Raw genomic sequence first — 10,328 nt, 5'->3', positions numbered from 1 at the left:
CCCCGAGTGAAGTTGAGTTTTTTGTACAGGGCTGGGCCGTGTTCCCAGAGCCCATTAAAGAGTCTCTGGTAACCCTGGAGTGCACTGCTGTGTGGGCCGGCCGGCGGGCAGGAAGCGCTCACTCGCTGTGGGTGAACACGCACAGCTGCCCTCCGCCACCTATGGGGGTGGCTCAGGGTCGGGGCCCCACCAGGACCCCAGGGGGTGGCTGCTGGCGATGCTGTGCCCTGGAGGCTTCTGGGTGAGGACAGACCCTGCTGGCCAGCAGTGGGTCTAGGGTCGTCCTCTGGGAGGAGAGCAGAGCAAAGGCTGCTGGCTCTCCTTGGGGGTCTCTGTGGGCCCCGAAGGCGTGGTGAGGGAGCATGCAGTGGGCGGTGGGGGGGCGCCCCCCACCTACCCAGTGTTCCTTTGGGGCAGGGGCTCTGCACCTCTGCCCTCCTCCAGCACCCTCCACCCCCTCAATTGTTGATCGTTTGGGCCGCACACTCCCTGCTCACATTCCTGCTCCTGGCTCCAAAGGGGAAAACTCGTCAAGGACAGTCTTGACAAATGGGTCACAGGCCACACTTTGTAGCACTGGTGGGAAGAAGATAGATAGGCAGCAGGGCCGGAACAGAAGGGGCTTTGAGAAGGCTGCCGGCCTGCCCGGGCTCACGGCGGGCACTGGCCCCCAAGGTCACATCCCTGAAGGAGATAGGGGCCGCCCTCTGGCACAAACATTCCTGCTCCCCCATATAAGCTGGGGCAGCCCGGCCCCTCCAAGCTCCCACGATGCAGGGTCCACCTCTCTCTCAGCTGGCCCTGGTGCTGTTGGCAATGGGGGCCCTGCTGGGGGCCAGGAACCTCAGGGGAGAGGTTCCCAGCACCCTGGCACTGCCCAGGGAGCCAACCCCAGGCAGCGGAGGGCTCATCTTCCACCAAGACTGGGACTGGCCACCCCCTGGCGTCTGGCCACCAGGCAGCCCTCGGGACCCCCTGTGCCTGGTGACCCTGGATGGGGGTGGCAACAGGAGCAGTGCTCCCCTGCGGGTGGTGGGGGCCCTGAGCGGCTACGAGCGGGCCTTCCTAGAGGCCGTGCGGCGCGCCCACTGGGGGCCCCGGGACCTGGCCACCTTTGCGGTGTGCCCCCCCAGAGACGGGCAGCCTGCCCTGCCCCATCTGCAGCAGCTGCAGGCGTGGCTTGGGGGGCCTGGGGGAGGGCGGCTGGTGGTCCTACACTTGGAGGAAGGTACGTGGGGCCCTAACCCGGGGGCCTGGGCGGGGGGCCGGCTGTGGTGCCCCGGGGTGGGAGACCCCTCGGGAAGTGGAGGCTGATGTCCACAGAGGTGGGTGACCTTATCTTTGCCCTGCCTGGGGCCACAAGTCCACCTGCAGTGCCTGGGGAGGGTCCCTTCTCTGCCGACCCGAGAGCCACAGGAGGCAGGGCCAGCACAGCCTGAAGGTCCAGCGGAGGAGGGCCCCTCCCCCCACTCCCCGACCAGGCTGCCCAGGGGGCCTGTCCCCAGGGACCACTGGCCTCAGACAGACCCACTACGAGGAAGGGCTTCCCCCCAGGACATCCCCAGACCAAGAGACCCCAAGGGCTCCACCCCACTGCCCACAGTGTCCGTCACTCCTCCCAGGCCACCCGTGTCCCAAGGAAGCCCTACACCTGGGGTCCAGGGGCATCAAGCCTCTCCCGCTAGGTTCCCCCGGGCTCTGGGTGGGTTGAGGGCTCTCCTGCAGGACTGGGACAGGCTTGGGGGAGGGGCTCAGGCGTCCCCTCCCCCGCTGTCCTGGCCACAGTGACGTGGGAGCCGACACCCTCGCTGAGGTTCCAGGAGCCTCCACCTGGAGGAGTCAGCCCCGAAGAGCTGGCGCTGATGGTGCTGTACCCAGGGCCTGGCCCGGAGGTCACCGTCACCGGGGCCGGGCTGCCCGGCGCCCAGGTACCAGGGAGTTGAAGGGGACTGCCCCTGGGCCACCTGGAGCCCTCGCTCAGGGCGAGGAAGGGGTTACGGTTTTGTTGATTTTTTTTAACTGGGTTTAACAAAAAGGCTGCAAGTGCCCAAGTTGGAATCTTGAAGGGATGCTAAGGGCAGCAGGCAGAGCAGGGCTGGCGTCCCGCGCACCCACTGCCTGGCTGAGCCCCCATTTCCGCAGAGCCTCTGCCTGAGCCAGGACTCCAGCTACCTGCCATTGGTTGTGGGACGCCCCGAGGCGGCCTGGCGCGGGCCTGGGCTCGCCCTGACCCTGCGGCGCCGCGGAAACGGTAGGTCTCGCCCAGACAGGGACAGGGATGCCGCGGAGCGTGGGGCGGCTGCCCTCGACCCCCAGACCCCCGGCGCTGAAGCAGCGCCGCGCACGCGCCTCCGCTCGCAGGTGCGCCACTGAGCACCGCCCAGCTGCAGGCGCTGCTGTTCGGCGCCGACTCCCGCTGCTTCACACGGATGACCCCGGCGCTGCTCCTGCTGCCGACGCGGGGTCCCGCGCCGATGCCTGCGCACGGCCGGCTGGACTCGGTGCCCTTCCCGCAGCCCAGGTGCGCGCGGGCCCGGGCCTGGGGGCGCGGGGAGTGGGGGGCGGCGCAGCCTTGCGCCCTCACGGTCCCCCACTCTGCCCTCCAGGCCGTCCCCAGAGCCCGAGGAGGCGCCGCCCAGCGCCGATCCCTTCCTGGAGACGCTCACGCGCCTGGTGCGCGCGCTGCGGGGACCCGCGTCCCGAGCCTCGCCGGCGCGTCTGGCCCTGGACCCGGGCGCGCTGGCAGGTTTCCCGCAGGGCCAGGTCAACCTGTCGGACCCCGCGGCGCTGGAGCGCCTGCTCGACGGCGAGGAGCCGCTGCTGCTGCTGCTGCCGCCCACGGCAGCCACCCCCGGGGTCCCCGCGCCACTGCAGGGTCCGGCGTCCGCGCTGTGGGCCGCGGGCCTAGCGCGCCGGGTGGCCGCCGAGCTTCAGGCGGCGGCCGCGGAACTGCGCGGCCTCCCGGGGCTGCCGCCCGCCGCCACCCCGCTGCTGGCACGCCTACTGGCGCTGTGCCCGGGGGACCCGGGCGGCCCCGGCGGCCCGCTGCGCGCACTGCTGCTGCTGAAAGCGCTGCAGGGCTTGCGCGCCGAGTGGCGCGGGCGGGAACGGAGCGGGTCGGCACGGGCGCAGCGCAGCGCCGGCGCCGCGGCCACCGACGGGCCGTGCGGGCTGCGCGAGCTGAGCGTGGACCTCCGCGCCGAGCGCTCGGTGCTCATCCCCGAGACGTACCAGGCCAACAACTGCCAGGGCGCGTGCGGCTGGCCGCAGTCGGACCGCAACCCGCGGTACGGCAACCACGTGGTGCTCCTGCTGAAGATGCAGGCCCGCGGCGCCGCTCTGGAGCGCCCGCCCTGCTGCGTGCCCACGGCCTACGCCGGCAAGCTCCTCATCAGCCTGTCCGAGGAGCGCATCAGCGCGCACCACGTGCCCAACATGGTGGCCACCGAGTGCGGCTGCCGGTGACCCCGCGCCGTCCCCCGGCCGGCCCATATTTATTCGGACCCCTTCATCGCACCCAATAAAGACCAGAAAGCACGCGGTTGGGGTGTCCGTGCATGTCTGGGGACAGGCGGAGGCCTCCTTCCCCCATTTCTCCTCTGGCGGGCAGGGCCGCGTCCTCTCCGTCGGCATCCACTGCCTCCCTGCCCCCGCCCCACCCCAGCCGCCTAAAGCTCCCCATCGCTGTCACTCAGGCCCCAGGCAGGTTCTGGGGTCCGGGCACAAAGGAGCAGGCGATGAGGGGGACCACAGCACTCGCTTTATTTGCTGGAACCGTGGGGCGGTCGAGCAGAGGTTCAGGGACCCCCGCGCAGGACCCAGGTCTGGCTCAGTCCCGCCCCTTGCCTGCGTGGTGCTTCTGGCGGCCGGGAGGCCGGTCCTCCTCATCGGGGCGCCGCGGGGAGGCCCAGGCCTGCCTCTTCCTATGCTCGGGGTCTCCGGACTCTCCTGCCCATGCCGGATGGCCCCTTTCGCGCGCCTCCCAGCGTCGGGGTAGGGCCTCCCCGGCAGCCCGCGGCCTCTCCTCTTTCCGGGGTCTCTCCCTCCTCGGCCTCTCCTCCTTCTGTGGCCTCTCCTTCCGGGGCCTCTCCTTTCTCAGCCTCTCCTCCTTCTTCCGCCTCTCCTTGGGCCCTCGGTCGGCAAGCGGCACGGGCTCCTCCTCAGCGGCCTCTTCAGACTCCCCTTTGTCCTTCCCTGTAGCCCTGCTGCTCCTGGGAACGGCGGCCCTTTCCTCTACCTTCGCAGGGGGCTCGAGCGGTCCCGGTGGGGGGGCCCAGGCCATGGACTTTGGCTGCAACGCGGGCGGACAGTGTCGGGTGGTGAGGTCGGCGCAGAGTTCCACGGCCCAGGCCCCTTCCCCCAGTGAAGGCCCCACTGACAGGTCACTTGAGGAAGTGCTTACCAGGGGTGACGCTGGCTCCTTCAGGGCCGAGCTTGGCGGGACCCACGGCTCAGGGACAGGCGCAGGGGCTTCTGCCTCCCCCGCCACGGCCTCTGGGAGGGGATGGGAGGGGATGCGAAACAGCCTGGCCCAGGGGACCAACCACTGCGCACCGTCCATCCCCGCCCTTGCCCCCAGAGCCCCCTCTCCCTGGGGACACGCAAGGGGGCCCAGCCGGACCCCACCGGGTACGCTGAGGCTGGGTCCCTCCGAGCCCTGGGAAGGGGTTCCGAGTCCCCGCTGCTGTGATGACCTTCCCTTCAAACCTCCCTCATTCAGGCTGCAAAAGGGATGCTCCCGTTTCTCTGAGGGCCGCAGGAGCGCCCGCCCTGGCGCACAGAGAAGGCGGCACGGTACCGAACGGGGGCGCACACGCCCATCCTGGGCCTGCAAGGCCCGGGATGAGAGTCGCGGGGCGGTGAGGGTCACCGGGGAAGGGAGGTGCACCGAGGTCCTTGCTGGGGGGTGGGGGGGCAGGGCTCCTCTTAAGGTCTATGGGAGGCGGGGGTCAAAGCTGGTCCTGGATAGAGGGACTCGGGCGCGACCGTCGGGGTACACAAGGTCAGTCTGTCTCTGAGCAGGAAGTGCACGGGGCGGGAGAACCCCCCCCTCACTCCCAAGGTCCATACTGGGGGAAGGGGGCGCGCACGGCCCAGAGTGGGAGCGCACAGACCCGCCCCCTGGGCTGTCCGCGCTCCGGGAGGGAGTAAGCACGTGCGGCGGCGCAGGCTCACCGCGGCACAGCTGGAAGGCGGAGCCCAGCAGTGCCACGATCGAGGCGACCACCAGGCACTTGTTGAGCGTCAGGTGTCCCCAGAGCAGCTCCTCGCTCAGGACCGGGGGCGTGGGCGGCGGCTGCGAGGGCGGCGCGGCCTGCGCCTTCTTCAGCGCGGGGCTCCGGGAGCCTGCGGGAGCATGTGCGGGCTGGGCGCAGGCCGCGTGGGGCCGACCCGCGGCTAAACTCAGCTCTGCCCTGCCTGGCTGTGCGGCCCTGGGCCGAGGAACTAAGCCCTGCGGGATTGGCCGCTTCACTGGGATGCCGAGAATACTCTAGAAGATAATCAGCTGAAGCTTAGTGGCATCTAAGCTGGTGTTATCATGAATTAGCAGAGGCTCCCACAGCCCACTGCGTTACGGCCTGTGACACCCAGACACCCCCCAGTCAGGAGCCCCATGCACGCTATCACCCTGCCCCCCAGATCCAGGGACCCAGCCCAGGACCGATCACACACCCCCATGCTGGTCCACACCCACCCCCCCACCTCACCCCTGCCTCCCGGAAACCCACTTGCTCCTGCTTTCAGCCTCTCCTTACCAGGTCCGGAGGCCACTTTGGCCACAGGCTCCTTTTCTGTTTTCCTGGGCCAAGCATCCACACCGCCTGTGGTGCTGCCCTCAGCTGCCGGCTCCTGAGAATCCTGTGGGGAGTAACATGTCATCCTGGGTGTTTCCCTAAGGGAGACCAAACCCTTCCCATGGGCTGCAGAAACGCACCCTCTTGGCCAACATGTCCCCTACTCTAGGGGCACCTTGGGCTGAAACCCCAGGGCCCCAGCTACTCACACGGGGCCAGCTGCTGGAGTCGGCCAGCCTGGATGTTGCTGTTGGCGGGAAAAGAGGGACAGTCACGGTCGTGGAAACCCCCAGGCTGATCCCACCCTCCGCTCAGTTCTGCTGGGTGAGGGGCAGGTGACTGCTCCCGTTCTGCAGATTAGAAAGCAGACAGACTCAGAGGCAGCCTTGCATAAAGGCACACAGCACATCACTGCCAAGCTGGGATTCAAACCCTGACCTGTGTGGCCCAGCGCCTGTGTTCTCTGGGCTCTTTACAAACCCCTGACACACTAATGGACACAGGTTGGAAATGGGGGGACATGGTTTAAGTCAGTCCAGTGTGGGAGGCCAAGTCCTGGTCCCTGAAGGTGAGCCACCTGGCTCAACAGGAGGATGGGGGCGTGGGCTTCATCCTGTGGTACCCTCTTGGCTACCTTGAGCCCTGTCCTCCCGGGGCCGGCCTGGGCAGGGGTCAGCCGGTGCAGAGAGGTCCTCGTCCACTTGGCAACTGCCCAGGCCTCCATCCAACTCCTCCAAGGCCCTGGTTGTCATGGAGACGTCTGAGAAGCAGCAGGTCCAGAGTCCGGCTTGCGGGGAAGGGGGAAGAGGCAGCCTGCATTTGCTGAGCCCCTGGTATGGGCCTGGGCCTGGGCCTGACCTGGGGAGAAGGGGGCTCCCTACCTCCCCACACCGCCTTGCTTGTCCCTCTGCCTGGAGCCACCTTTCCTTGGTAGCTTCACACGCAGGGCACGGCCACAGCCCTCCCCCAGGCACTCTCCCTGCCCCCCTCAGGCCTGCCTCAGGACCCCTCCTGACAGGCTGCTGGGCTGCTGGGGCCCAGAGTGGGCTGGGTTCTGGCCATGGTCACACAGAGGTGAGCAAAGAGCCCAAACCGGAACCCTTGGCCCCAGGGTCGGCTCATGTTCTCAGAGACCAGCGACTATTTTTATCCAGTGCCCGAGGCCAGAAGGACCGGCCAACGTGGGGCCCAGCCCCTCCTAGGCCCTTGCCCCCCTGGGGTCTCCCTTTGGACCATCCTCACCCCCTATTCCTGGCACCCAGCCTCCCCCCGGACACCCTGGGTGTAGGAGCTCAAGCCCCAGCAGCTGGGACCAGCCTGGTTCTGGCCAGGGCAGATAGGGGCAGGGGTCCCAGGCCTCCAGACCCCAACGCTGGGGTCGCTGCCTCCTCTGGCCGTCTCTGCTCCCATAGGGCAGATGAAAAAACTGAGGCCGGAGGTGGAGCCGTGGGCCAGAGGTTGTGCAGAGCTGGAGCCAAACCTGTCTGTTGGCTTCCACAGCCCTGCTCTTTGGGGTCCCCAGGGTCTCCGGCACCAGCGTTAGTGTGACCCATCCCTGGGGCCAGAGCAGTCCGTGGGGAAGGGGCCCAGTGGGCCAGAGGGTGCCCCTAAGGGTGTGTGGGCAGCCACAGGAGTCGGGGACCCCCGTGGACCTCAGGGATGCCCTCCCAGATCCCAGGGACCCCCACCTCTGCCCCTCTTACCCTGCTGTTGCCACGCTGGGCCTGGCGGATAGGATGGAGCACGGGGAGGGTGGCCCCAAGACAGACAGCAGCAGGTGGCTGGAGGCCGCGAGGTGGGCCAATCAGCTCCTCAGCCGCCGCGGGGGTGGAAGGAGGGCCGGCCTGAGGTCCCTGCTGGGGCACATCCCCACCTCGGAGCAGGGCCAGGGACTGGCCCCACCCCCATGAGCACAAAGCCACCGCCAGGCTGGCCGCAGTGACTCTGGGAGCATTGCTTCCTCTCTCTGCCTCAGAAAAGAGGGTCCCGGGGGGGCGGGAGCACCCACAAAGCGTGGTCACCTCGCCTTTATGAGCACCTGTTGTGTAACGGGCTCAGGAGCAGCTAAAAAACCACATCCCTGTGGAGCCGGGGTCCATCAGGGAGGGCTTCGAAAAGAACCCAGGCTCTGCTGGCTGACCCGGGCCAGGCACAGCTCAGAGGCCTTGGTTTCCTCATCTGGAAAGTGGGGTCGTTTCCTCCCAGGGGGGCAGTGAGGCTCAACTGTGAGCTGTTTTGTTTTTTTTCTTTTAATTGAAGTATAGTTGATTTACAATGTTGTGTTAGTTTCTTTTCTTTCTTTTTTTTTTTTTTTTTTTAATGTGCGGTACGCGGGCCTCTCACTGTTGTGGTCTCTCCTGCCGCGGAGCACAGGCTCCAGACGCGCAGGCTCAGCGGCCATGGCTCACAGGCCCAGCCAGCTCCGCGGCACGTGGGATCCTCCCGGACCGGGACGCGAACCTGCGTCCCCTGCATCGGCAGGCGGACTCTCAACCACTGCGCCACCAGGGAAGCTCTGTTAGTTTCTGCAGTACAGCAAAGTGACTCAGTTATACGTATATATATTCTTTTTCATGTTCTTTTCCATTGTGGTTTATCACAGAATATTGAATATAGTTCCCTGTGCTTTATAGTAGGACCTTGTTGTTTATCCATCCTATATATACTAGTTTGCATCTGCTAATCCCAAACTCCCAATCCATCCCTCTCCCACCCCCCTTTTCCCTTTGGTAACCACAAGTCTGTTCTCTATGTCTGTGAATCTGTTTTTGTTTCGTAGATAAGTTCATTTGTGTCATATTTTAGATTCCATGTATGAGTGATATCATATATTTGTCTTTCTCTGACTTACTTCACTTAGTATGATAATCTCTAGTTGTATCTATGTTGCTGCAAATGGCATTATCTCATTCTTTTTTATGGCTGAGTAGTATTCTATTGTATATATGTACCACATGTTCTTTATCCATTCTTCTGTCGATGGACATTTAGGTTGTTTCCATGTCTTGGCTATTGTGAATAGTGCTGCTAGGAATATAGGGGTTCACATATCTCTTTGGATTAGAGTTTTGTCTGGATATATGCCCAGGAGCAGGATTGCTGGAACATACGGTAACTCTATTTTTAGTTTTTTGAGGAAACTTCATACCGTTTTCCATAGTGTCTGCACCAATTTACGTTCAATTGTGGGCTGCTTTTGTATCATCCCACCTAGTCACCCATCCACACCTTTGTTTAGTCAATCATCAAACACACACCACTCAGCCCAGCTGAGCTGTACTGGAAATTACTTTGTCATTTTCTCAAATAACAGCCTTATTGAGATACAGTTCATGTGCAATTCACTCTGTAAAGTGTACAATCCAGTGGTATTTAGTACATTCCCACAGTTGTGCCACAATCATCTCTATCCAGTTCCAGAACATTCCATCACCCCCAAAAGAAGCCTGTCCCCATCAGAGTCACCGCCTATCCCCAGCCCCTGGCAACCAGGTATCCACTCTCTGTGTCTGTGGATCTGCCTGTTCTGGACGTTTCCCATCAATGGAGTCACACACCGTGGGTCCTTCTGCGTCTGGCTTCTCTCCCTGAGCGTCGTGTTCTCAGGGTCCGTCCACGTTGGAGCGAGTGTCGGGGCTTCACCCCTTTTCGTGGCTGAGTGATGCTCCCGTGTGGGGAGGGACCACGTCGTGTGTATCCCTTCACTTGCATCTGACAGGGCTGAGATTAGGAGGAGGAGAGGAGGAGATTTGGTCAAGTGTAGGTTCAGATCCTGTTTTCCTGTAAAATGTTGATATACTGTTCATAGTGGATTTTTATGCATTAATTTTTAATTGTGGTAAAATACACATAAACATAAAATTCACCACCTTAACCATTTTTAAGTGCACAGCTCAGTGGCATTAAGTACCTTCACATTGTTGGGCAACCATCCCCACCATCCATCTCCAGAACTTTCTCATCTTCCCAGACTGAAACTCTGTCCCCATGAAACACGGACTCTCCATCCCCTCCCCCAGCCCCTGGCCCCCACCATCTACTTCCTGTCTCTGAATATGACTAGGGTTAAAATATACTGCTTCACACATCATGTAAGACCCTTACAAGCTTACATTTCCATTTCCACCTCCCATTCTGTATATACTATTGTTCTACTTCAAATGTGATGTAAAATAAATCTCATAGTACATTGCTATTAGCTTTTCTTTAAAAGGGAATTATCATCTGAAGACATTAAGAAATAATTATAGGGCTTCTCTGGTGGCACAGTGGTTAAGAAGCCGCCTGCCAATAACCTACTTAGTGTGTGTATGTGGCCAGGATAAGAGGGCTGTGTTGCACTTTTTTTTCTATACCGGGTTGAAAATATCTAATTCTGATGGATATTTAATTTAACTGTTTACCCACTTTCCATTTTTTTCTGTGTCCCTTATTCCAATTATATTTCAATGATTGTTAAGAGAGACTGGTGGGGATTTCCCTGGTGGTACAGTGGTTAAGAATCCGCCTGCCAATGCAGGGGACACAGGTTCG

General features: G+C 62.7%; 3 protein-coding genes across 4 annotated transcripts in view; 2 read left to right on the top strand and 1 right to left on the bottom strand.

Moving 5' to 3' along the window:
* The window catches only part of LOC114487103 (splicing factor 3A subunit 2-like), a 1,547-nt gene extending 1,001 nt beyond the window's left edge, over positions 1 to 546 (top strand). The window contains exon 2 of the mRNA XM_028495392.2: positions 520 to 546. Within this exon, the coding sequence (XP_028351193.1) occupies positions 520 to 546 (27 nt within the window). The remainder of the gene's footprint in view (positions 1 to 519) is intronic.
* A 216-nt stretch (positions 547 to 762) lies between these two features.
* On the top strand, positions 763 to 3,532 carry AMH (anti-Mullerian hormone). The gene is made up of 5 exons (XM_024134422.2): positions 763 to 1,228; positions 1,786 to 1,928; positions 2,143 to 2,251; positions 2,362 to 2,521; positions 2,607 to 3,532. The coding sequence occupies exons 1-5, from the start codon at positions 772 to 774 to the stop codon at positions 3,463 to 3,465; spliced, it is 1,728 nt and encodes a 575-aa protein (XP_023990190.1). The 5' UTR covers positions 763 to 771; the 3' UTR covers positions 3,466 to 3,532.
* A 215-nt stretch (positions 3,533 to 3,747) lies between these two features.
* Positions 3,748 to 7,604, bottom strand: JSRP1 (junctional sarcoplasmic reticulum protein 1). Of its 2 annotated transcripts, XM_028500855.2 has the most exons (7): positions 7,499 to 7,604; positions 6,430 to 6,582; positions 6,005 to 6,042; positions 5,757 to 5,859; positions 5,176 to 5,346; positions 4,403 to 4,494; positions 3,748 to 4,291 (listed from the first exon to the last, which is right to left on the bottom strand). In XM_028500855.2, exons 2-7 carry the CDS (start codon positions 6,545 to 6,547, stop codon positions 3,830 to 3,832), a joined length of 984 nt encoding a protein of 327 aa, XP_028356656.1. In that variant the 5' UTR covers positions 6,548 to 6,582; positions 7,499 to 7,604; the 3' UTR covers positions 3,748 to 3,829. The 2 variants fall into 2 exon arrangements, with proteins under 2 accessions (XP_028356656.1, XP_028356664.1); XM_028500863.2 differs by lacking the exon at positions 5,176 to 5,346.
* Between the last annotated feature and the right edge of the window lie 2,724 nt (positions 7,605 to 10,328).

Source organism: Physeter macrocephalus, chromosome 2, assembly GCF_002837175.3.
Source record: "Physeter macrocephalus isolate SW-GA chromosome 2, ASM283717v5, whole genome shotgun sequence".
NCBI lineage: Eukaryota > Metazoa > Chordata > Mammalia > Artiodactyla > Physeteridae > Physeter > Physeter macrocephalus.
This window is presented reverse-complemented; position numbering and strand designations above follow the sequence as displayed.

Excerpts from the sequence above, each read along its gene's own strand:
- AMH (XM_024134422.2), top strand. The coding sequence starts at position 772 with ATGCAGGGTCCACCTCTCTCTCAGCTGGCCCTGGTGCTGTTGGCAATG. Across the intron at positions 1,929-2,142 it reads CCGGGCTGCCCGGCGCCCAG|AGCCTCTGCCTGAGCCAGGA; the intron begins GTACCAGGGAGT and ends CCATTTCCGCAG. Across the intron at positions 2,522-2,606 it reads GTGCCCTTCCCGCAGCCCAG|GCCGTCCCCAGAGCCCGAGG; the intron begins GTGCGCGCGGGC and ends TCTGCCCTCCAG.
- JSRP1 (XM_028500855.2), bottom strand. The coding sequence starts at position 6,547 with ATGACAACCAGGGCCTTGGAGGAGTTGGATGGAGGCCTGGGCAGTTGC. Across the intron at positions 6,043-6,429 it reads CCGGGAGGACAGGGCTCAAG|CAACATCCAGGCTGGCCGAC; the intron begins GTAGCCAAGAGG and ends TCCCGCCAACAG. Across the intron at positions 5,347-5,756 it reads CAAAGTGGCCTCCGGACCTG|GCTCCCGGAGCCCCGCGCTG; the intron begins GTAAGGAGAGGC and ends ATGCTCCCGCAG.